General features: G+C 36.1%; 1 protein-coding gene across 17 annotated transcripts in view; it reads right to left on the bottom strand.

The window, feature by feature from the left end:
• Positions 1-24,213, bottom strand: part of RPAP2 (RNA polymerase II associated protein 2) — a 115,008-nt gene that overhangs the window by 55,500 nt on the left and 35,295 nt on the right. For 13 of the 17 annotated variants that reach the window (XR_006060064.1, XR_001039614.4, XR_001039615.4 and 10 more), the window contains exons 9-11: positions 22,721-22,803; positions 19,948-20,028; positions 8,564-8,632 (exon numbers count right to left, since the gene is read on the bottom strand). Coding sequence is in view for 9 of the 17 variants with exons in the window: in XM_012176171.3 (XP_012031561.1) it covers positions 8,564-8,632; positions 19,948-20,028; positions 22,721-22,803 (233 nt within the window). In the remaining 8 variants the exon portion in view is untranslated. Of the gene's footprint in view, positions 1-8,563; positions 8,633-10,393; positions 16,497-16,676; positions 19,343-19,947; positions 20,029-22,720; positions 22,804-24,213 lie in introns of those variants that run through there. The other 4 variants (XR_006060074.2, XM_060411641.1, XM_060411649.1 and 1 more) reach the window with 4 other exon arrangements.

Genomic DNA, 24,213 nt, shown 5'->3' with positions numbered 1-24,213 from the left:
GGAACGGCTAGCAGTATTAATGTATTTCTTGCCAAGCTTAAGGACTAAGATACCGAACAAAGCAATAACACCTGGACAGTGTCGCCATAACTCTCAGCAGTTACACTGTTTCCTATGCTAAAATAATCATCTTGTCTCTTTCAGTAGCCTTTGACATACTGCATTAAAACAGTTTCTGCTTATAAGATGTCATAGTTGAATTCACACTGCCAAGTTAATTTAACCAGGATTTAGTCCCCCTCTTATTACTAACAAGACCAAAAAAATGCACAATGAAGTTAAGAAACTTGTGCAAGGCTGAACTGCTAATGCAAGGGAAAAATTAAGATATAATCCAGAATGAGACTGAACTTAGGGTTTTTAAGAACCCTTGCATAGATAAAGGTGGTCTTTGGGGTGAGGGAATTACATTTACAAAAATATAATACTTAATAATAATTTACATAAATTTCATTTTATCCAAGGCACAAATCTAAAGTCTCATAATTTGAAAAACCAAGAGGCATGTGAGGCTATTACTGTTAAGGACTTCTGAAAGAAGAGCATACCATGAAGAAGTATATTATTATGAACTTTCTATTTCAGAACTACTATCTAGAAAACTGAGATAAAAACTTTGTTATAAAAGACCATGATAGCCAAATAAAATAAAATGTTTTTCTTCTAACAGATGGTTTATGTCCTGATATGTTTGCATTTAATGCTTTGGGATTACCTATTAATAAGGAAGCAGGGATGCTTTCCATTTATATTTCTAATTCAAAAGAAACAAGTTCTTTGTAGCTCACTTAGTAGTGATATATTACACGTTGGTTTGCTTAAAGGGCTGGGCTATTGTGAGTATAACTTTATATCTAAATCCTGTTTGTGACAGCTCTATAGAGCAGCTTTGGTGTTAGAAAAACTTCTCTTCATAATTATTGCTATGAAACAATTCTCTCAGAATAGTGGCTACAACTTTTTCAGTGCTCTAAGACAGAAATGGAACCAACCAGCAGTGTCCACAATGATGATCACACTCTTACAGTACAGAACCCTAAGGCTTGGGATAACAGTGCCCTTAATTAAGCCTCATGCTTCCTGGCCTCCCCTGGCTATGCTCTCAGTGCACTCAGTCAGGCTGTGAAGATGTCAGGAGCAGGTAGGGAGGGAGGCTGACTTCTCAAGTCGAGGTGTGACTGGTAAGGGCCAAGTGCTGCCTGCTACCAGCTGTCCCCACTGCTGCTACTGTGCTGCTTGGGAAGGGGAGGCTGTGGAGACATCTTTTTGCTGAAGACCCTTGGTGACTTTAATATGTATTCTGGCCCAAGGTTGGGGACTCTTAGCTACTTATGGATTAAAAACCCAACATTATAAAATTGCCAAAAATTTGAGGACTTCTGAGGGAAAAAAAAATTCAGTGAAGAAAGTAGGCTTTGGTTAAAAATTTAAAGAAGTACTATTTTTCCTTTAGAAAGTATCTGGGTTCCCACACAGCCTGGTGGCTGAGGATAAAGTTACTTCAATTAAAAAATATTGTATTTTTCTTGTAAGTCAGCCATATGTATAGGGGGCTTAGGAATAATCCAGTTATTATTTAACACTCAGTAAATAGGTACTTTACTTAAAGTTCACAATGACGTGTGTGTGAAGGGGCTCATTTTGCATATGCAGTAGAAATTCCCAGAACATAAAAAATTGATGTTACAGGTCCATGAAGGTCTAAATTTAATCAGAACAAGCATATTTAAAATTTGAAAAACTACAAACATAAGCCTGGTGGGGCTACTGGGTATGAGGCAGTTTAATCTATGGAGTCTTCACAAAGTGCCCATGGAAATTTAAAACAGTGCACTTATTGTGGAAGACAGTCTGGCAGTTCCTCAGATAAATACAGTTATCACACGACCCATTAATTCCACTGAGAGAATCAAAAACTTATGTTCTCACAAAAACTTACACACAAATGTTCCTAAGAACCAAAGAATGGAAATAACCCAGAGGTCCATTAACTGATAAACGGATAAATAAAATGTGGTATATCCATACAATGGAATATTACTCAGCCATAAAAAGGAACGGAGTGCTATTACATGCTGCAACATGAAGTGAACCCAGAATACATTGAGAGAGAAGCCAGACACAAAAGCCACATATTACATGATTCTATCCATATGAAATGTTCAGAATAGGTATATCCAGAGAGACAGCAAGTAGACTAGATTGCCAGGGGATGGAGGAAGGGAAAACTGGGACTAAGGTAATGGATATGAAGATAATTCTGGGGATGATGAAGTGTTCTGGAATGAGACAGTGGTGCCAGTTGCTGTATACTCACAGCACACTGCTGTATACTCACACTCACTCACAAAACAGTGAGTATACTAAAAACCAGGGAACCGTACATTTTAAAATAGTGCATTTTGTTATATGAATTATATCTCAATAAAATTCAGTTAAATATAAAATCTGTAATTATAAGGAAACAAAATTATTTCAGTGATCTGCTATTGTGGTCTCAAATACTGAGAACTAAATTGGGAATATTGAGAAAGGCTTTGGAATACTTCTGAGAACCAATAAATTTCTAAGGAACCATATCTTCATTTTTCATGGTGTGCTCACAAATTTCTCTAAGGAAATTAGTGATGGGCGCACTATAAAAAACAATCTGCTGAAGCAAAAAGCTGTAGTCACATCTTTCTGTTCATGCCTAGTACCCTAGGGAAGTGGCTCTCCTGAGTGTCTATCTGTATGATGGTTACCTAAAGTGGCTGCCCACGTCCAGTGAAGGCTTTTGTTTAGTGATCATGGTCAAGTTGAGCTTATTTAAATACCATTTCCCAGGACTTACATGCTACTCCCAGAACGACGGGAATACTCAAAGCTTTTAGGGGGAATAAACTATTGCGTGGTCTCTGTCTAGGAAGTGGGCCACAGTTCACTGGAAACAGACAGTTCAGATAAATAAAATGAAAGCAGACATTTTTGGAGATGATCTTGAAAGCTTTCCATTAGAGAACATCAAGGGCATAAAACTAGGAATAGCATATATCCATGTTAGACTACCACAAGTCACTTTCTACCCTCCATTCTTTCTAAGCAGTACAACGCAACTAAGTATTTACTTACTTCTTCCTTCATTAGATAACCAAATCATTCTCATGGAACACAATAACACCTCTCTCTAGCTATCCACTAAGAGACATTTGACTCCTATGCTACAGTTAGCTATAGATTATCACATTACATAAGCAGTGGTCTTTCTACAAAGGTTCCACATTAAACTCTGGTGAAAAAATGACATTTTAGATACAAGAAGTTACTGAAGAAACAGATTACCACTTCTGGCACAAGTGCTGCACATAAAGGAATTCAAGCCAATCGATTTGTTTCTTCATAGCCTCCTATGCTGTATCTTTTTGGCTGCCAGACTTGGTCTGGACTGTTCTCTAGATTTCTCAGCTTTCCTAACATTTGCATGTTACAGGTTCAAGTATAATGACAGAGGTCAAAGAAGACTTGGGAGGACTAAGACCAAAGGGAAGAGAGGAAGGAGGAAAAGGACTGAGCTGAGGGGGTGTGTCCTACAGCTATAAAATCTCAAAAAGCAGTCAAAATCTTCTTAAAGAAACTACTCTGAAAACCATGACCATGATAAACAGTGATTCTTCAGTTTCTGTTTCCCTATACTGAGGACAGATGAGAATATGAGGAATATAAAAACCAATATATGCTACACTATGAGAAGGCATCAGAAAACGAGCACACTTTAGTGTAATTTATTGTGCTGCCTCAGATAGTAAAGAGTCTGCCTGCAGTGTGGGAGACCCAGGTTTGATCCCTGGGTTGGGAAGATACCCTGGAGAAGGAAATGGCACCCCACTCCAGAATTCTTGCCTGGAAAATCCTACGGATGGAGGAGCCTGGCATGCTACAGTCCATGGGGTCACAAAGAGTCTGACATGACTAAGCGACTTCACTTATTGTGCTTTCTAATCTGATGTATAAACAACACTGAAATATACAAATACATTAACAAGTTTTACACAATAGCACATTTAGGTACTAAAACATTTACAAGTAAGTAAGTAAAGTCACTCAGTCATGTTTGACACTTTGTGACCCCGTGGACTGCAGCCCACCAGGCTCCTCAGTCCATGGGATTCTCCAGGCAAGAATACTGGAGTGGGTTGCCATTTCCTTCTCCAAGGGATCTTCCTGACCCAGGGATCGAACCCGGGTCTCCCGCAGTGGAGGCAGACGCTTTAACCTCTGAGCCACCAGGGAGACGATATACTTACATACATTTTTATGAAAATCATGCATCAGGACTGTGGAAAGAGCCTAATATCTTTACTAGAGCATACTGATGTGAGAAAATCAGATTCAACTTCATATTATTCAACATATAATCTGTAATCATAAAGTACTATTGAAATTCAACAAAGACAAAGCTATTATAGCTAAGAGCTTAAGCAACAACACCAACTACTGGGTTACTTTATTGCAATTCTAATCAGTTATTTAAAAAAATATTAGTGTTAATCATGACTGTAAGTTCTTCAATGTGTAAGGAGTTCTTGAGAACTTTGTTAATTATAACATGTATTAAATAAAAATGTGAGTAGCAAAGGCATATTAATTCCTTCATTGTTAAGTAAATGTATATTGCTCCAGTGTTCTTGCCTGGAGGATCCCAGGGACGGGGGAACCTGGTGGGCTGCTGTCTAGGGGGTCGCACCAAGTCAGACACGACTGAAGCAACTTAGCAGCAGCAGCAGCTTAAGCTTTAAAAGGTTTTTCGGTGTGCTTTTGGTAATGGTTTAGGTTTGAATACATAGTATAAATATCAATAAATGTTGCAGTCATACTGGCCATTCCATTTCTCACTATGGAATTAGTGACAAATCTAAATGAACAGAGTACCAATTGATCAAGAATATCAATTTGATTTCATCAACTTCTTTGAGATTATATGGGTATAAAATTCCCATCAGTGCACACTGATAAAGTACACATTGTGATTCAAATTTTTAAAATGTTAATGTTTGTGAAAGTTCAAGGGAAGTTACCAGGAAAAGACGGTTTGCTACAGACACACCTTATTTATTCTTAATAGATGTGAAAATTCAGGACCCAGTTTTCTTGTCTGAACTATCATGTTTTGCTTAAAATGCTGATTTTCCCTTCTATCAAGAGTTAGATTTGAGCCATTTACTAATTACATGTGTATAGGTATCCTTTTCTAAGTGCTTCGCATGAGGAATTTTGAAAACAGCTTTCATACATTAAACTAATGCTGAAATAATAAAAATTTGCAATATTCACAAAGAATAGTACCATTGTTATAATAATACTAAACATATTATCTTACTATATTCTTCATCTTCAGTGTCTACAACTACCATTCAGGACCTCCTTCCTAGCTATTAAGATTTCTAAGAAGTTCACTTCTTAATATGAATTTCAGAAATGTCTACAATGACTTTAAAAATTCCATTGGCAATTTGAGAGTAGATGCAAAGATTTTCTGAATCATAGGATAATTAAATGAATAAAAGGTAAATCCCATGTATGCCTATGCTCAATCTTAGCGGCAATAAATTAAAGACTGAATGATGAGTTACTATTTTACAAATATGTGTTTACCTTCTTTCTTTTTATATGTACATGCCTCCTGGAATGTGTGAAGTCTCCATATTTCCCCTGGATTTAAGGTTGTTTATCTAATGCTAGCCCTCACACCTGCTTTTTCTTTCCCCAGTGACAATAATGTCTTCCCAAAAAAGTAACTGTGGGGCTTCCCTGGTGATTCAGTGGTATACAATCCACCTGCCAATGCACGAGACGTGGGTTCAGTTCCTGATCCAGGAAGATCCCATATGCCACAGAGCAACTAAGCCCGAGTGTCACAACTACTAAGCCTGTACAATAAGAGAAGCCACTGCAATGAAAAGCCTACACGCTGCAACTAGAGAGTAGCCCGTCTGCCACAACTAGAGAAAAGCCTGCTGCAACAAATGCCCAGCACAGCCAAAAATAAATAAAAGGTGGCTCAGACGGTAAAGCGTCTGCCTGCAATGCGGGAGACCCGGGTTCGATCCCTGGGTTGGGACGATCTCCTGGAGAAGGAAATGGCACCCCACTCCAGTACTCTTGCCTGGAAAATCCCACGGACGGAGGAGCCTGGTAGGCTCAGTCCATGGGGTCGCAAAGAGTCAGACATGACTGAGCGACTTCACTTCACTATGTATAAAAAAAGTGTGAACTGGAAGTGGGAGGAAAGAAGAGTGCAAATATATATTAAAGTATAATTATACTTTACAGAAGCCAGTGGGATGAGTTTTAATATGATGGCTGTGTATTTTCATTTTACTCCCATCTCATATGGTAATATTTACTGTAAAATGATGATGAAAGGACAGGCTAAGAAGAAAAAGGGCTATCAACTGAGCCATAGATTCCCTAGGGGGCAGAAATATGAAAAGCTAAAGGGAATTTGCTGAGAAATGAGGAAGTAAGAAATAAAGCAGTATGGGGACAGAAGTCTTAAGAGAACAAATGACGAAAAAATAAAGAGATTCAGTTATGGAAGATAAAGAATGTTCAAGAGGGCCTATAGCAAAAGTTATGAGAAAATTATCAGAAAACAAGATTTGAACGGCGAAAACAAGACTTGAAAGGCAAAAACAAAGAAGTACCAGCTAACTTCGTGTCTACAAGTGACTAAAGATTTTAAAAGAAGCCAAAAGGGCCCTAACTGGAAAGGTTTTTAGTTGTTAAGGGCTCAAAAGTACCAAAGACTAGAGAAAGATGGGTAGATCTAACTAACTGCAGGGTTTAGGGAGGAATGAAAGAGAATTCAAGGTGAATGACAAAAGCAAAGTGTTCACCGCTACAACCTTCAGCTAGACTGCATAATGTGAAATATGCACCTTAAGATGTGCACAGTTTTGTTTCTTCGATTAAATTACTATTTTCATGGGTCAGTGACCCTTGAAATCCCTACACTAAATCCAAAGCGAGAGAAGGCAAATAGTATTAATACATAAAAGAACTAGCAAAGCTTTTAGTGTTTTGGGCAACGTGGGTGCTTCTATTAAAATAAAATTACTTTTATATGAAATAATCATATGAAGTTTCGATGGCAGTTTTAAAATTTCATTTTCCATATTATTTTTTGTTCCTTGTTATACATTTTGGAGAAGATCTGGCAAGAGTCTGATACAAAAAGTAGGATCTAACGTGCATCCTCAGTAAGCAGCTGCTCATTAAGATAATACTTCCAGTCACTGGCTTAGAAAGCAAGATTCTGAGATTACGTCTAAGCCTTGGGCCTCTGACTTGTCAACCAAAAAAGTTACTTCCCCTTTAGTGTAATGAATTGCAGAAGTACAGTTGAACAGTTATCTATGAGGGTTTATTAGCAGGCATAGGATATGGTGGGTGAGCAGAGATACTGATTTTTTTTTGCCAGTGAGCAAAATATTTACAAATTTCATAAAATGGAAAGAACTTTCTAAAAAATTAATAAGATCTGTTTCACAAATTACCAATTCAACTGGAACATTGAATAGTAAAAATGACAAAAGATTTGTTCTTATGGTTGATAAAAAATTTATGTCAGGGCATTCAAGTAAAGTTATTTTCTGTGTTCTGATTTAATGAATCATGTGAGTTGTATCTCGTTGGGCAACACAGATGCTGGCTCAGTGAAGCCTACTCAAATGCCTCCCAGCACAGTCTTCCTTGGGACAGTGAAGCCAGAATAATATGTCAGACTAAAGTAATATCAAAGAAAGAAATGTAGGGCTGAAGATGCTATGAGGCTGGCTCATAACACTTCTTGACCTGTGAGTGTCCAGTAAGTATTCAATGTCCTATGGGCTTCAATGACCTAACAAGTAGCAAGTAATAACAGTAATGCAGTAATGAATGGTCTTCAAAAGAAGACTTTTGCAATTCAAGCTGAAAAACACTACACTTACTAGATGGTTTTAACTCTACTGAAAGACAGCCTTAGAAACCACTAGTGATTTCTTAAAAGGTGAACGAGTATTAAATGTTTTATATGTGCTTGTGTAGTATCTACTTTAGTTCCTTTAAATCTGTTTGATTTTACATTAATTTTGAAAACAAAACTTTTCTGATGGTATTAATAATAAGAATGGTGATGAAAAATGAAATAGCATTAGTTATACTGGGAAAAATATAGATGTAAAATAATGAGGCCATTTAACATTAATAAAATAAATGCACTGTTAAAAATGAAATTAACGGACTAGCCTGAGTATATCCCACATGGGGGTGTTTTTTTCTTTCAAGTGATTACAAATAATATTTGAGAAAAAAAAAAATGCCCTGAGAATAAAAGATAGTAAAACATATAAAGAGAATGACAATAGCTTATCAAAATACAGCGTATCACTTTACATGAAAGTTATTCCATCATAAGGAAAACTGGTGCAAAATAAAGGTATATTTCCCAAAGAAGTTTAGAGAACTAATGAATTAACTGTTTTTCCCTAGTCAAATTCTTCATATTTAGTATTTAGACTTAAAAATCTGAAAGAGTACTTACATTGACAGCAACACCAAAGCAATTAAGGTCCACTCTGCAGGTTTATGTATAATATTTCTATTTGTTAACCTGAAAGACAGGTAAAATTTACCAAAAGATTGTTACAGTTAAATACATAAACTTTCTATTTTTAGATAAACTCAGTTTTATGATATCATGTGTTAAAGGACACTTTTTAAATCCTTGTTATATTTGATGGAAAAGAGTCAACAGTATAATAATGTAGCTTGATATTCAGAAGGAAGTGTTCTAGCCTCACATTTATATAACAATACCACTGTTAGACAAGATGGGGATATAGGAACAATATGGGGAACTAAACTGAATGGTTTATTAAAACACACAAACACAGACACGCCTCCTAACCGTATCTTTTGTTTTTCCCTAATCAAATGTTTTATTAAAACTGACAAGATAAGCAATTTCTGATTTTAATTCAGCTTTTGCTAGGTTTGCAGCAGGCAATTAAGGAATGTCATAATCCATAATTTTCAGAAGTCAGGGTTGACTTGACACATTTTAAGACTAGGCATCTTTATTCAAGAAAAGTTTTTAAAAAATCAGAAGTAAAATCTATCACTTAGCAGTTGATGATAATGAAGTACACTGTAGTCATCTTATTTCTCAGAAAACATTTAGAAGGATCACTCTAAATGAAAAAATGATATAAGCTGATAAAAAGCAGCCAAAAATATCTGATAAAGGATTGTTATCCAAAATATCAAAGAAATCTTAAAACTTAACAATGAGAAAACAAAATGCCCAATTAAAAAATGGGTCCAAGACCTCAAGAGACACTTCATTAACAAACCTGTACAGGGACTTCCCTGGTGGCGCAATGAAATGAGAATCTGCCTAATGATGCATGGGACACGGGTTTGATCCCTGGTCCGAGAAGATTCCATATGCTGTGGGGCAACTAAGCCCGTGTGCCCCAACTACTAAGCCTGCGCTCTAAACCCGAGAGCCACAACTGCTGAGTCCTGTGCCGCAACTAGTGAAGCCCGTGTGACTAGAGCCTGTGCTCCCTCCATGGTAAGACCCAGCACAGCCAAAAATAGCTAACTATATAAAATTTTATATATATATATATATATATATATATATATATATATATAAAGAAGATACATGGGGGCTTGGGTGGGAAGCACAAGATGGAGGGGAAACATGTTTACTTATGGCTGATTCATGTTGTTATACGGCAGAAACCAACACAATAGTGTAAAGCAATTATCCTCTAATTAAAAATAAAATTTAAAAAAAGGCAAATAAGCATATGAAAAGATGCTCTATATCATATGTCATCAGGGAGGTGGAAATTAAAACAATGAGATACACTACACTTTTAGAATTGCCAAAATCCTGATAATCAACAAAATCAAATGCTGGCAAGGATGTTAAGAACTCTCATTGCTGGTGGGAAAAAAATGGCACAGCAACTTTGGATGACAATCTACTATTTCTTGAAAACTAAACATACTCCCACCATACAATCCACCAATCAAACTCCTTGGTATCTCTTTACCCAAACGAGTTGAAAACTTAATGTCTACACAAAAATCTGCACACAGATGTCTACAGCAGCTCTATTTATATAACTGTGAAAACTGGGAAGCAACCCAGATATCTTTCAGTAGGTAAACTGATAAACTGTGGTACATCCAGACCCTAGAATATTACTCATCCCTAAAAAGAAATGAGCTATGAAGACACGGATTTATTTCAAATGCATATAAGTAAAAACAGTCAGTCTGAAAAGGCTACAGACTGTATGATTCCAAGTGTACAACATTCTAGAAAAAGTAAAATAATGGAGATATTAATAGGAAGGGAGTAGTGCCAGGAACTGTGGGGCAAGGGGGGATAGATGAATAGGTAGAACATGGAGGATGTTTAGGCCAGTGAAAATACCCTATGATACTCCATGTACTCGTCTATCCATTCAATATTTGTCCAAACCCATAGAACGCACAACACCAAGAATGAACCATAGACTCTGACTTATGATGATGTCATTGATATAGGTGCATCAATTCTAGCAAATGTATGACTCTGGGGGCAGATGGTTTTAATGGGGAAGGCCACACACGTGGGGACAGGGGATGTAAGTAAATGCACCCTTCTCTCAATTTTGCTATGAACCTAAAACTGATTTTGGGGGAAAAAAAAAACAGCCAATAAATTAACTTGAGGAGGCAATTTACAGGGAGGAAAGCGGAATGGCCAGTAAACATCTGAAAAGGAGCTCAATCTCATCATTAAGCTGAGAAATTAATATAAAAACAGTAATTCACTCCATTACTTTGGCAAAAATAAAAGATTAACAATACTAAGGGCTTTTAAGGACACGAAGAAATTTTACTTTTAAACATGCTGTTGATGTGAGCAATCAATTTAGCAATACCTAATGCTGTGAAAGTGCTGCACTCAATATGCCAGCAAATTTAGAAAACTCAGCAGTGACCACAGGGCTGGAAAAGGTCAGTTTTCATTCCAATCCCAAAGAAAGGCAATGCCAAAGAATGCTCAAACTACCGCACAATTGCACTCATCTCACATGCTAGTAAAGCAATGCTCAAAATTCTCCAAGCCAGGCTTCAGCAATACGTGAACCGTGAACTCCCTGATGTTCAAGATGGTTTTAGAAAAGGCAGAGGAACCAGAGATCAAATTGCCAACATCCGCTGGATCATGGAAAAAGCAAGAGAGTTCCAGAAAAACATCTATTTCTGCTTTACTGACTATGCCAAAGCCTCTGACTGTGTGGATCACAATAAACTGTGGAAAATTCTGAAAGAGATGGGAATACCAGACCACCTGACCTGCCTCTTGAAAAATCTGTATGCGGGTCAGGAAGCAACAGTTAGAACTGGACATGGAACAACAGACTGGTTCCAAATAGGAAAAGGAGTACGTCAAGGCTGTATATTGTCACCCTGCTTATTTAACTTATATGCAGAGTACATCATGAGAAACACTGGACTGGAAGAAGCACAAGCTGGAATCAAGATTGCCGGGAGAAATATCAGTAACTTCAGATATGCAGATGACACCACCCTTATGGAAGAAACTGAAGAGGAACTAAAAAGCCTCTTGATGAAAGTGAAAGAGGAGAGTGAAAAAGTTGGCTTAAAGCTCAACATTTAGAAAATGAAGATCATGGCATCTGGTCCCATCACTTCATGGGAAATAGATGGGGAAACAGTGGAAACAGTGTCAGACTTAATTTTGGGGGGCTCCAAAATCACTGCAGATGGTGATTGCAGCCATGAAATTAAAAGAGGCTTACTCCTTGGAACAAAAGTTATGACCAATCTAAATAGTATATTCAAAAGCAGAGATATTACTTTGCCGACTGAGGTCCGTTTAGTCAAGGCTATGGTTTTTTCTGTGGTCATGTATGGATGTGAGAGTTGGACTGTGAAGAAGGCTGAGCAGCGAAGAATTGATGCTTTTGAACTGTGGTGTTGGAGAAGACTCTTGAGTGTCCCTTGGACTGCAAGGAGATCCAACCAGTCCATTCTGAAGGAGATCAATCCTGGGATTTCTTTGGAAGGAATGATGCTAAAGCTGAAACTCCAGTACTTTGGACACCTCATGTGAAGAGTTGACTCATTGGAAAAGACTCTGATTCTGGGAGGGATTGGGGGCAGGAGGAGAAGGGGACGACAGAGGATGAGATGGCTGGATGGCATCACTGACTCGATGGACGTGAGTCTGAGTGAACTTTGGGAGTTGGTGATGGACAGGGAGGCCTGGCGTGCTGCGATTCATGGGGTTGCGAAGAGTCGGACACGACTGAGTGACTGAACTGAACTGAATAAAACTAAAACTGAATAACTTCTCAATATAAACCTTAAACTCTCACTATGCATAAGGAAATGTACATGAAGATATCTGATGTGACACGGCTTATAACAGAAACATAATTGTGACATTTTTATAGAATATTAAATAGTTGTTAAAATGAAGGAACTAAACTTACACATTTTGCTCATCGTAATTTGAGTTAAACACAGCAAGTATGGAATGACATTATACAAATCAAGAACAGATTCTCATATTTATGGACATAAATATATGTACTGAAAGTATAAAATGAAGACTGGAAAGATACATATGAAATTCAGAGTATTGATGGCTCCTGGGGAGCAAAGGAGAATGGGCTGGGGAAAAGGACAAAGAGGACTTCATGTCTTAGGTCTTTGGAACTGGTGATTCCACCCGTCTGAAGTTTTCTTACATCACTTTTGCAGTAGGGTCTATTTGGGCCATACCATTAGCAGGTGTAACTCTACCTCCCAGCCCCGCACTCTTAGCTTCCCTTTCTGTTATATATTTTACTTTATCCTCGTACCACTTCTCACCTTCTAACGTATAATTATTGTTTATTATCTGTTTTACCTTGACTGAGGGCAGGAATATTTGTGTTCTTCACATATTTAATCCAAATGCCCAGAACAAATGCCTGACGGAAGAGGTTCAATTAATTTTTTGAATAAATTAACCTATACTTATTTTATTTAAAATGTATGCCAATCAAACCTTATAAAATATTAAAATCTATTAATTTTGAGTGAATAAGCATATCTTTGTTATATTAACTTAATTTTTTCCCATAATTAAAATGTCTCCAAAAAGTCTACTTGATATAAAAAGCAAGTACAGGGACTCCCTTGGTGGTCCACAGGGTAACATTCCACACTCCCAATGAAGGGGGCTAGATTCAATCCCTGGTCAGGGAACTAGATCCCACAGGATACAATTAAAGATTCCACATGCTGCAACTAAAAAAAAACTCTGCACAGTGCAACTAAGACCTGGCTCGGCCAAATAAGTAAATATTAAAGGGAAAAAAAGCAAGAACAGTGGCTGAAGAGTCTGACAGATATGGTTTCAATATTCAGATCTGTTTTACCTTGGACATGTTCAGTGATTGTAAAACTTTTTTCTTAATTTAGTAAATTGGGGACAATAGTACTATCTACCTCATAGGGTTCTTGTGAGGATTAAATGTACAAAAGATATCCATGTTGCCAAATTCAATGGACATTTCTCAGTTCTCACCTTAATCTACAAGAAGCATTTGACATGGCTGATCACTCCTTTCTCCTTAGGAGGCACTCTTCATCTGGTTTCTGCTTGCCTGATTCCCCTTCCTCTCCCTGGCATGCCTTCAGAGACCTTTTAATTTTGGAGAAGGAAATGGCAACCCACTCCAGTGTTCTTGCCTGGAGAATCCCAGGGACGGTGGAGCCTGTTGGGCTGCCGTCTATGGGGTCGCACAGAGTCGGACATGACTGAAGCGATGTAGCAGCAGCAGCATCAGGGCCTCTGCTCTTGGGTCACTCCTCACTTCTATATATGCCCATTCCCTTGGTGGTGACATCCAACATCACAGTTTTAAATATTAGAGAACTACCTGCTCACAACTCTCAAATTTATTATCTCTAGCCTAGACCTCTTCCTTGAATTCCAGACTTAGACTAGTGATTTACCTTCATTTCCACTTGAATGTCTAACAGGCATCTCAAAATTTTAGTATAGCCAAAACTGAGCTCCTTATTTCCTCTCCAAACTGGGTTTTCTTGCAGGGATCTCCACCTAAGTAAATGGCTACGCAGTCCTTCAGAATCCATCCAGTTGCTCATGCCCAAATTTTTGACTCTCCTCATATCCCATGTCAAAATCGGTCTTCAAATTCTGATGGTTCTATTTTCAAAATTAAATCTGATCACTTATTACTTCCACTTATTACTTATTAATCTATGCCTAGATTACAGAAACAGCATCTTAAATAGTCTTCCTGCCTCTGACCATCTACTATAATTATCAAGTCAGCAGCCAGAGCGATACTGCCACAATATGTCAGATCATGTCAGCTTTCTATTCAGAATCCACAAACTGCTCTCCGTATCACTTGGAGTAAAAGTCAAAGAATGACCATGGTTCCAAGGATTATATAACTATACTACAGCCAACCCCTGCCCTTTACTTCTCTAACCATATCTCTTTGTATTGTTGCCTCGCTCATTTCTCCAGCCTCACCAGCATCCTTAATATTCTGTGAATATACTTGGCCTTCTTCTGCCTCAGGGCATTTTTACCTGTTGTTCTCCTGTCTGATATATTTTCACCAATAGCAACATGGCTTGTTCCCTTAACAACCTTGAGGTCTTTATACAAATAGGATCTTCTTAATGAGGTCTTCCCTGACCAGTCTATATAAAATCACAACTTCCTCCCTCCTTAGTACCATCCCCTCTTTCCCTGCTTCTGAGGAGAAAAGGAGGTGATGGAACTGGGAAAAGGGTGTATCACCACATAATAATAACACACATATTGTCTTCAAAATTTTACATAAAATAGTTCCATGAGAGAAGGAATTTTATTTTGTTCACTGTTTCACCTGTAGCAACTAAAACAAAATCCAGCACATAACCAAAAAAGGCCAAAGAAGGATAAGCAAAGAAGGATAAAATAAAATGGCAAAAGCAATTAATAGAATTTCCTTTTCTGTAATACTCAAATCTCTCAAAGCTAAGACAAATTTTAGATTTCATGAATGTATTTACTGAGTCAACAAAAAATCTACTGAATGCCTGCTCTAAACTGTTTCAGGCACTGAGGAACAAGGTCCTTGCTTTCACTTCAAAGCACTTCAAGCAGCAGAACAGCAAAATTTTACCTGCTATCACATTTTTCCCTTTTGCAGAACCAAAATAATTTCAAGCACAAATGCTAAACAAACACTATTTTGAGTGATAATTCAAAAATTAAAACAGTAATATTTGAAAGGAAACATTTTAAAACCATAGTTTCAAAATATAATTGGAAATTCAATAGATTTAGAAAAAAAATACCTTCAGTCATTACTGATGAAATTTAAAAAGGACTTGTGTCAAATATAATTTTAATTCAAATCATATTTAGAAAATATCTTGCTTCAACACTGACAACAGTTAATTATTACCAAGTAACTCCTGATGGAACCACTATGAGAGGTAAATCAATGTAACATTCCAGATAAATGCCTATGAAGCAGTTCAGTGGAAAGGACAGCTCTATTCACTGGGGAAAGATTCTTCAAAAAGGTGAAAAAGCTGCTTTATGTTCAGTTCTAACATGCTCTCAACTCTGGCTGCACATTAGAAGCACCTGGGGGGGCTTTTGAAAAATACTAATGTCTGGGCCCAACCCTAACCAAATGAAACTCAGTCTCTAGGGGGAAGCCAGGCATCTGTTGTCGTTAAAAGCGCAAGTAATTCTGATGCACAACTGGCTTAAGAATCATTGTTCTACAAGTTCCAATTATTGATTGCTATTTCAAAGAGAAAGACACAGTTATTTATGTCAACTCTTTCCCACCGCCAGTATTGATTGAAAAGATCTCCCAACACTAGTCACTGTCATTTATATGGTGTTTCCTCAGAGACTTCACCTAGAAGTCTTGGCCTACAGTCACATATCTGTTAAAACTGTCCTGCCAGAATCTGAAGATCCCAAAATGCATTATCTTACCAGAGGTCTCTTTGTATTATAAGTAACTGACATTTTACTGAAAAGAGCAAACTCAATTTAAGCAAAAGATTTTGACATGCAGGTACTAAAGAGTTTTCCAAATATTTATATTTGGAAAAACCAGCTTAACAACAAGGTTTTATAACATCCCCTCCACCAAAACAGACTTCCCTGGTGGCTCAGATGGTAAAGAATCCACCTGCGATGCAGGAAACCTGGGTTTAATCCCTGGATTGGGAAGTTCCCCTTGAGGAGGGCATGGAAACTCACTCTAGGATTCTTGCCTGGAGAATCCCACGGACAGAAGAGCCTGGCAGGCTACAGTCCAGGGGGTCGCAAAAAGTCGAAGACAACTGAGCGACTAAGCACACACCATCAAAATGGAGTTTTTTGGCTTATTTCCCTGAAACTTCTAAAAAATTACAATTGAAATTTATTTCAAACATATATAAAAATAGAACATAAAATCAACTCCCACATAGTCATCACAACGGAGACTTATCAAATCCTGGTCAATCATATTTCATCTATACAACCCCCTATTCAACATCCCCTAACTTTGATAATTATGAAGCAACTCCCACACATCATATTGTTTCATCTAGGCTTTATTTTAATTTAGTGTAAACAATGCAGAAAGTACCCTGAAAAGATTTACATAGTAAGAATGACAGAAAAAGGTGATAACAGTTTATAAATATAAAAGGAAAATGACATGCGAGTTTCCTCTTTTTTACAATCTGTTGGTTACCTCTTACTAGACTAAGGAACACTGTACCTCTTGTCTTGGCTAGCTTAGATGTCACAGAGGTTTAGTTTCACAGGTAACAACCATTTCAAGTAGAGTTCTTACCTGGGGTCTAAAGAGGTAATAAATGAAATTACTTAAAAAAAAAAAAACATTTAATACTGATAATTACCAAGACAACCAACAATAAACTCTTTAAAATTTTTTCTAGCTTTCCTGAGGTATAATTGACATATAATAATTATATATATTTAAGGTACACAACTTGATGTTTTAATATACGAATACATTGTGAAATGACAACCACAATCAAGCGAATTAACATTTCTATCACATACAGTTACCATTTTCTTTTTTGGTGGTAAGACCACTTAAGACCTCTCTTCTTGACTTAGATTTGGGGTCTAAACCCAACTACTAGTTGTGTAATTTGAAATTACTTAATCTGTCATGTCTCACCTATAAAATGAGGATAACACAACTATTTTTTGGAAATCAGGTAACATGCGTAAAGTGCCAAGCACAGTCCAGCACATAGTAGCTACCAAAGTGAGTCCATGGACTGACATGAACTCAATGTTATTATCAGGGCTGCTTCAAAACACTGAAATAACAAATAGCCTGGACAGTGAGTAGTTTCCAATGTGAAATACCTAAATTCCTTGGGCATATGAAAGTAATAATGTGACAATCTTGAGTTGTAGCCAAACATTTCTTTTCAATGGGTTTCAAGTAAGTTCTGAGACCCTCAGAATAGTTTTTTTAAAAAAAGAAAACATGCAATTAGACAGGAAAACAGAGCTAGAAAATACAGTCAGAATAAACTGAATCACTTGTTCATTTATTCTGAGTGAGTGGGGTTAAAAATGAAGTACAAAGTTCCTATCTGTGGTTCAAGGTTAAAGGTTTTATTCTTATATCTTTTCTAATGAGTCTTAACCAGTTTGCTCAGAATGGTAATTAAATACTGTCTGCAAGAAACTGAATGCCAAGTCCTTTAAAAAATCAATGAAACAGAGCAACACCTGGTCTTCATCTTCCCTCCGTTAAGCTATCTTAACACATTGACTTCCTTAATAAATCCTGAACAAATCCTAAACTTCAGTGCAACCACATTGTGCATTCAAACGTTCTCATCACTACAGACAGTTGAAAACACTTCTTTCTTCTTCTTTTGGATGTATGGCTTTGTGACAGGTATATGACACAGACTCTCTCTTTTAATGAAGAAGGAATATAGAGAAGTTCGGCTTTGGTCTTGGTATTTGGCCCAAATCCTCCTTTTACAAAGCAGTTAGTCAGTATTCCAAAGGTCTAGCCCAAACTGAGCACCATTTCTGGGATTTAAAAACCTGTGTGTGATCACTGATCTTGTGATTGCATGGGTGTAATGATCTCAGTAATTAGAACAATCATATCATTCAGATTTGTTATTCCCTGAATATTCACTTTCAAATATAAGCATTCTAGACTCCACAAGAATGTCTTAAGACAACTTATAATTGTCTTAAATCTATGAAGGCTGAAGATTTAATCATAAAGTGTTACAAATGATCCTTTTCAACAGTTAAAGATGAAGAATTTTTGAGACATACCTCCTAGTTCCTATTAAATAATTTATTGGAAAACATTTTTCTGAATGTTTGTATTAACTGTCAATCTATTTTGCTAAGTAACTGAAAAATTTTACAAATTGTTTATATATAAAATTAAGTTTTCACAAGCAACATAAAATTACCATAGCATTCTACTCTTCTACTGACTGATAAAACAAGCCTCTAAGAACATTTTTACTCCATTTCAACCAGTTTGGCCACCTGATGCAAAGAGATGACTCATCTGAAAAGACCCTGATGCTGGGAAAGATTGAGGGCAGGAAGAGAAGGGGATGACAGAGGAAGAGATGGTTGGATGGCATCATCGACTCAATGGACATGGGTTTGAGTGAACTCTGGGAGCTGGTGATGGATAGGGAGGCCTGGAGTCCTTCGGTTCATGGGGTTGCAAAGAGTCGGACACAACTGAGTGACTGAACTGAACTGAACATGTCAAAACTACTATTGTTAGCAATAAACTATAGTAATAGTTAATTTTCTGGATGAAATGATTCTTCTACTCTAGAAGTTCATCCTATCTTGGTGCTGTCTGGCTATAGATAAAAACTAATTGAATTTTTGGTCATTGGCATTGGGTCAAAATGTACATCTGGTATACATCTCTACTCATAATGTATGCAGCAGCTTATCTCTATTGCTTCTTAGTAGAGACTCTCATCTTAGCCTGGTGGAGTATTTTTACCTTGATAGTTGTAGAAAAATCCCAACTGTTCCATGTCATAACTGATACTCTCTAGTCTTCCTTTTCCTGTCTTTATCACTCAAAGTCTGTTCTACTCTATTCAAAACTAAATTATCCACTGTTTTGCACTATTTCCTGTGCTCACCTTGTCTTCTCACAGAAGTTCTTCCTCGAGGATGGGGTATTAGGCTTCTTCTATATTGTCCACAGTGCTGAACACAGAAGTGCCAGTCATTTAATATCTATTTACTAGTTCAGTAAAATCCAAGATATTACTGACTAGCTACCTTTGTGTCTCATATATCATTCTCCTTAATTTTAGATTATTCCATAAATAAACTATCCAAAGCTAAACATATCAAAGTTTAAGCGAATCGGGGGCTGCGTTTAACAAAAGATCTAAGTGTGCGAGTGTGGGGGACAAACTGGGAGACTGGGGCTTACACAGACACTAAGCTAACAGTGAGGACCTGCTGCACAGCACAGGGAGCCCTGCTCAGCGCTCCATCATGGCCCATCTGGGAAAGACTCTAAAAGAGAGTGGGTGTATGTATAACTGGTTCCCTTTGTTGCACACCTAAAACTAACACAACACTGTAAATCAACTACATTCCAATAAAAACTTAAAAATAAAACAAACAAAACCCCCAAAAGCTATAAATAATGTTGTCAGTGGAAGAGAAAACAGTGCATCAAGATTTAAGACAATGAAGGTAAATCATTTACTTTCTTCATGCCTTAGTCTACTATGGATTCTGCAAGGCAATTACATAGAGTCAAAATAACTGAGAAGGAAAATCGTAGTATTAATACTAACCTGAAAGTTTGGACAAGATTTTTAAGTTGTGTGTAAATATCTCCTAATGTAATCTGAAGAGGTCCCAAAAGTCCAGGCAATCTGAAAATAAAAATTACATTTCTTTTAAAAAATAAATTTCTACTAAAATATAATTATGCAGATACATTTAAAAAATATAATTATATAGATATATTTTGGGGGTTCTTGCCTAAGTTTGGATATTTCACAGGTAGGTAACCATGATACTGAGGTGGAGACAGTTAAGCCAGGTTTAACTAGTGAGAAGTCAAAGAAATATTTCAAAGTAACTCCACACTCGATTTTGTAGTCTATGCTACAGAAAGAGGCACTGAAATGAAAAAATATTTTGGCTGCTATCTATATTCTTGTCTCTTTCCTACCTTTTCACTTTCAAATATTAAACAAATGGAAAGAACACAGGCCAGAGGAATTGGAGGAATCCTCCAAATGGAGCCTTATGGGAATGTGGATTTAATATTTATTAAATCTTTATGGTAAAGTAAAAACTGGTACATTTTTAGTGAGCAATTTGACAATATATACTAACATTTTAAATGCAGACACTGTTTGACCCAACATTTTAATCAATACTATATAAAATTTATCCTAAAGAAATAATCAAACATAAAAAAAGACGATTATTGGAGAAGTATTTTAGTATTGAAAAACTGGCAACAAATGTTTGTCAGTAGATGGTTACATAAATTATGATGTAACCATAAAACAATAAAACCTTTAAAATAATATAAATCTACATATTTTAATGTGGAAAGATATTCATGATAAATGTTAAGTGGAAAATGCACACGAAGTTGTCCCATTTTTTATAAAAACATACATATTATAATGCAATTGTATATCACACATAGTATATATCAAGCACGTCATTTTCTCTAGGTTTAGACTGTAACAGATGAAACCAAAGGGAATGAATATACACACATCATATATATCATATATATGTCAGGGATGAACATCAAAATATTAATAGTAATTACTGTGATTACAGTGATTTTCACTTCTCTAATTATAACATTTTGCACAGCCTAACCCTTCTGGAATAAGCATGTATTACTTAAAAAAAATTATATAAGTTTAAAACATGTTCCAAAATAGAGAAACAATAACCCCTCATTTCTATTCCCAGATTTAACCTCCCAATATTTTGTTCCATTTGCTTCATTTTTCCTTTTTTTTGTGTGATATCTTCAAGTAAACCATGCCCTTTGTTTGACCCCTAAATTACTCTTTATGTGTTTAAATACAAGTGCATTTTTGTATAAAACCATAATAAAATCATATTTACCCAATAATAGTTCCTTAATATCATCTAATACCCAGCACATAGTTCATTTTCTTTGATTCTCTAAAATAAATTTTTTGTATAATTGGTTTGTTCCAATCAGAAACCAGAAAAGGTCTTACTTTTATAAAAGTGTTAACTTTCATAATGAGAAAAATAATTAACTGCTTTCATAAACAATGAAACAAAAAAAATCCCTATGTCACTATTATTTTGTTTTCAGTATTCTTTGTGCTTCTCCTTCTTTAAGTTATTCTACCTCTTCTCAGATTTAGTTGTCACCCTAATATTAATAACTTGGTATTTAGCAAGGTTCCTTTTGGGATCTCCTGTTACAGCTAAAACCCAAAAGGGACAGAATTCCTTCAGTGACATGGCGGTGTGGTCTTAAATTTAAAAGTGGGTACTTTCATTAGCTAAAAAGTCTAGAAAACCATTTTCACATAAACCTCTACCTATTAATTACATGCTAGCATAGTTAATCTATCCCAACTTTGGAAACCTATGTAACTAAAATGAAGGACTGATACCTTCTTATCCTAAGTCAGACAGCTGGTAACTTATAGTTATATAAATTAAATTTTAACAGAAACAAACGTACAAGTATGAAGAACAGAAGAAAGGCAAAACAGATTATATATGAAGTCTTAACATATAACAAGCATTCAATAAATATCATATTTAAACACTTATTTAAAATGTAAACTTTAGAAAAGTAAGCTGTTCAAAATACTATGGCTTCTAGAACAGGCCTTTTAATTTTTGAACTACTACAGAATTAAGACTTTTCCATGTGCACAACACCTTAAGTAATACATGAAAAGACTGGTCTGTCTTTTCTGCTGAAGAAAAAAATGCAAGTTGAAAAGTTCAAGACATCCGTCACATCTCTGGAAAAAAGATTTTCAAGCTCCTTTTGAAAAAGAAACCAAGATTACAATTTTCAAATGACATTTATGACTGGGCTAATTACAAGAACAACAATTTCCACTACGGGAAGCTCAAAACTAAAGTGCAAAACTCAAGCTTCTGAGTGTGAAATGGTTCTCTGAATATGCATATATACCGAGTAAGTCAATAAACCATTCAACCTTTATAAAATCTTACTCACATGTGAAACTGATGACACATCTACCACAAATCAGTATTTAAATGGGTCCAGCTCTGATATTTTTTTCCCTGACTTCACTGGATTATTGAATGGAAGTGAGGTAGTTTGGTTTTCTATTCCCATAATCTCAACTTTTGTCTTTATTATGTGTCTCTGTCTTCAGCACAAAAAAATTTCAATATGCTTTGGTAGAACACCTTAAAAATACAAGTTTCTCAGGTGAAGAAATCCATGTACACTTTACGTATTATTTTTCAAAATTAAAAAATCAAGGATTACACCTACAACTTATAAACCCACAAATATCAAATTGATTTTTAGATACTATAAAAGTGGAATGATAATTACATACTTACACTTTATTCAATTTTTCAAGTACGATGCGTTTTCTGATCTGGTTCTGAGAACTTGAATCTATCAGTGGAAAGGTGCGATCATGCTGAATCACATTTTTAAACAAAGCAAAATAAAATCATAAATTTATATTCTTTCTTTGATAACACATTAAAACACAAAAGTTTATACCTATGATATATGGTAGACTAAAAATCAGACTTCAGAAGGAGACGATTTAAATTTGAGTATCTAATTAGTCAGCAGGCTGGTGTGAACTTACTTGATCATCTGCCCTCTTTTGAGAGTCTTTTCTCATCTGTATAATAGGGATACTAACACCTTCTTTATTCAATGTTGAGAATGTATAGAAAAAGACTTTATAAAATGCTAAATGTCATATAAATGTGGGAGATTAAAGGACTAAAATTATCAAATATTATAAATATATTTTGGGAAACTCCAATTCTAGAAATGGCAGACAATTCAAACCACTCTTCTTGCTGAGAACTGAAAAAGAGAACAAATGTGGGAAAAAACCCACATTTGTTTGAAAGCATCAGAAAGCTAATAAGACAGTAAAGAATTATGGTCTGAAGTTTTGGAGAAAGTAATTCCAGAGAAGGCACTGACTAATTCTAGAAGAGGCAATTTAGATACTGAGAACCTAAGCATCAGAGTTTGGGGCATGCCAAAAAGGAAGAGGTACTATCAACCTTCCCCAAACTTAAGACCAATAAGAATGAATAGGAAACAGACTCGCTGCTGCAGAGACTGAAGTCCAGCTTCAAATCACCTTAATCACTGACTGGAGTAAAGTGATTTGGGACGGCTGCAAATCTGCCAGAAGCAAACACAAATCTGTTCTAGAGGAAGGTAACATCAGCCTGGGTTTCAAGTTATCTCTGTAATTTTTAATTATACGATGTTTGCCACATAAAATAGGACAATATGACCATAATCTGAAACACAAGTTCCTAAATCAACCCTTAAGGAAATCCATGTAATGAAACTATCAGCCTTATTTAGACTACTATGCCGAATATATTTTAAAAAATGACAAGATGGAAAATTTTAGCAGAGAATGGGAAACTATATAAAAGAAAGAAATGAAACCCCTAGTAACTGAAAAATAATAGTATTTAAAATAACTCAATGGATAGATTTAACTACATAGTAGAAAGGACTGAAGAGAGAATATTCATTCATTTGGAAAATATCCAGAATAAAACACAGTCACACACCTCTCCCTTCCAGGGGTAATGCAAAGTGCAGGAGAAGATAAAAGAAGATACAGTGAAAAAGACTAACATATCTGCAACTGGAGTACCAGGTAGAGGGGAAAAGGAAAATGGGACAGAAACAATACCTGAAGATGTAATACCCGAGAATATTCCAAAACTAATCAAAGAAATCACAGATTTAAGTATGTAACAGTCAAAATAATAAATACAAATAAAATCACATCTAGGCAAAGCAATCAGAAACTGATGGTAATCAAGGGAACAAAAAGGAA

The sequence above is a fragment of the Ovis aries genome, chromosome 1 (genome assembly GCF_016772045.2).
Source record: "Ovis aries strain OAR_USU_Benz2616 breed Rambouillet chromosome 1, ARS-UI_Ramb_v3.0, whole genome shotgun sequence".
NCBI classification, from domain to species: domain Eukaryota; kingdom Metazoa; phylum Chordata; class Mammalia; order Artiodactyla; family Bovidae; genus Ovis; species Ovis aries.
This window is presented reverse-complemented; position numbering and strand designations above follow the sequence as displayed.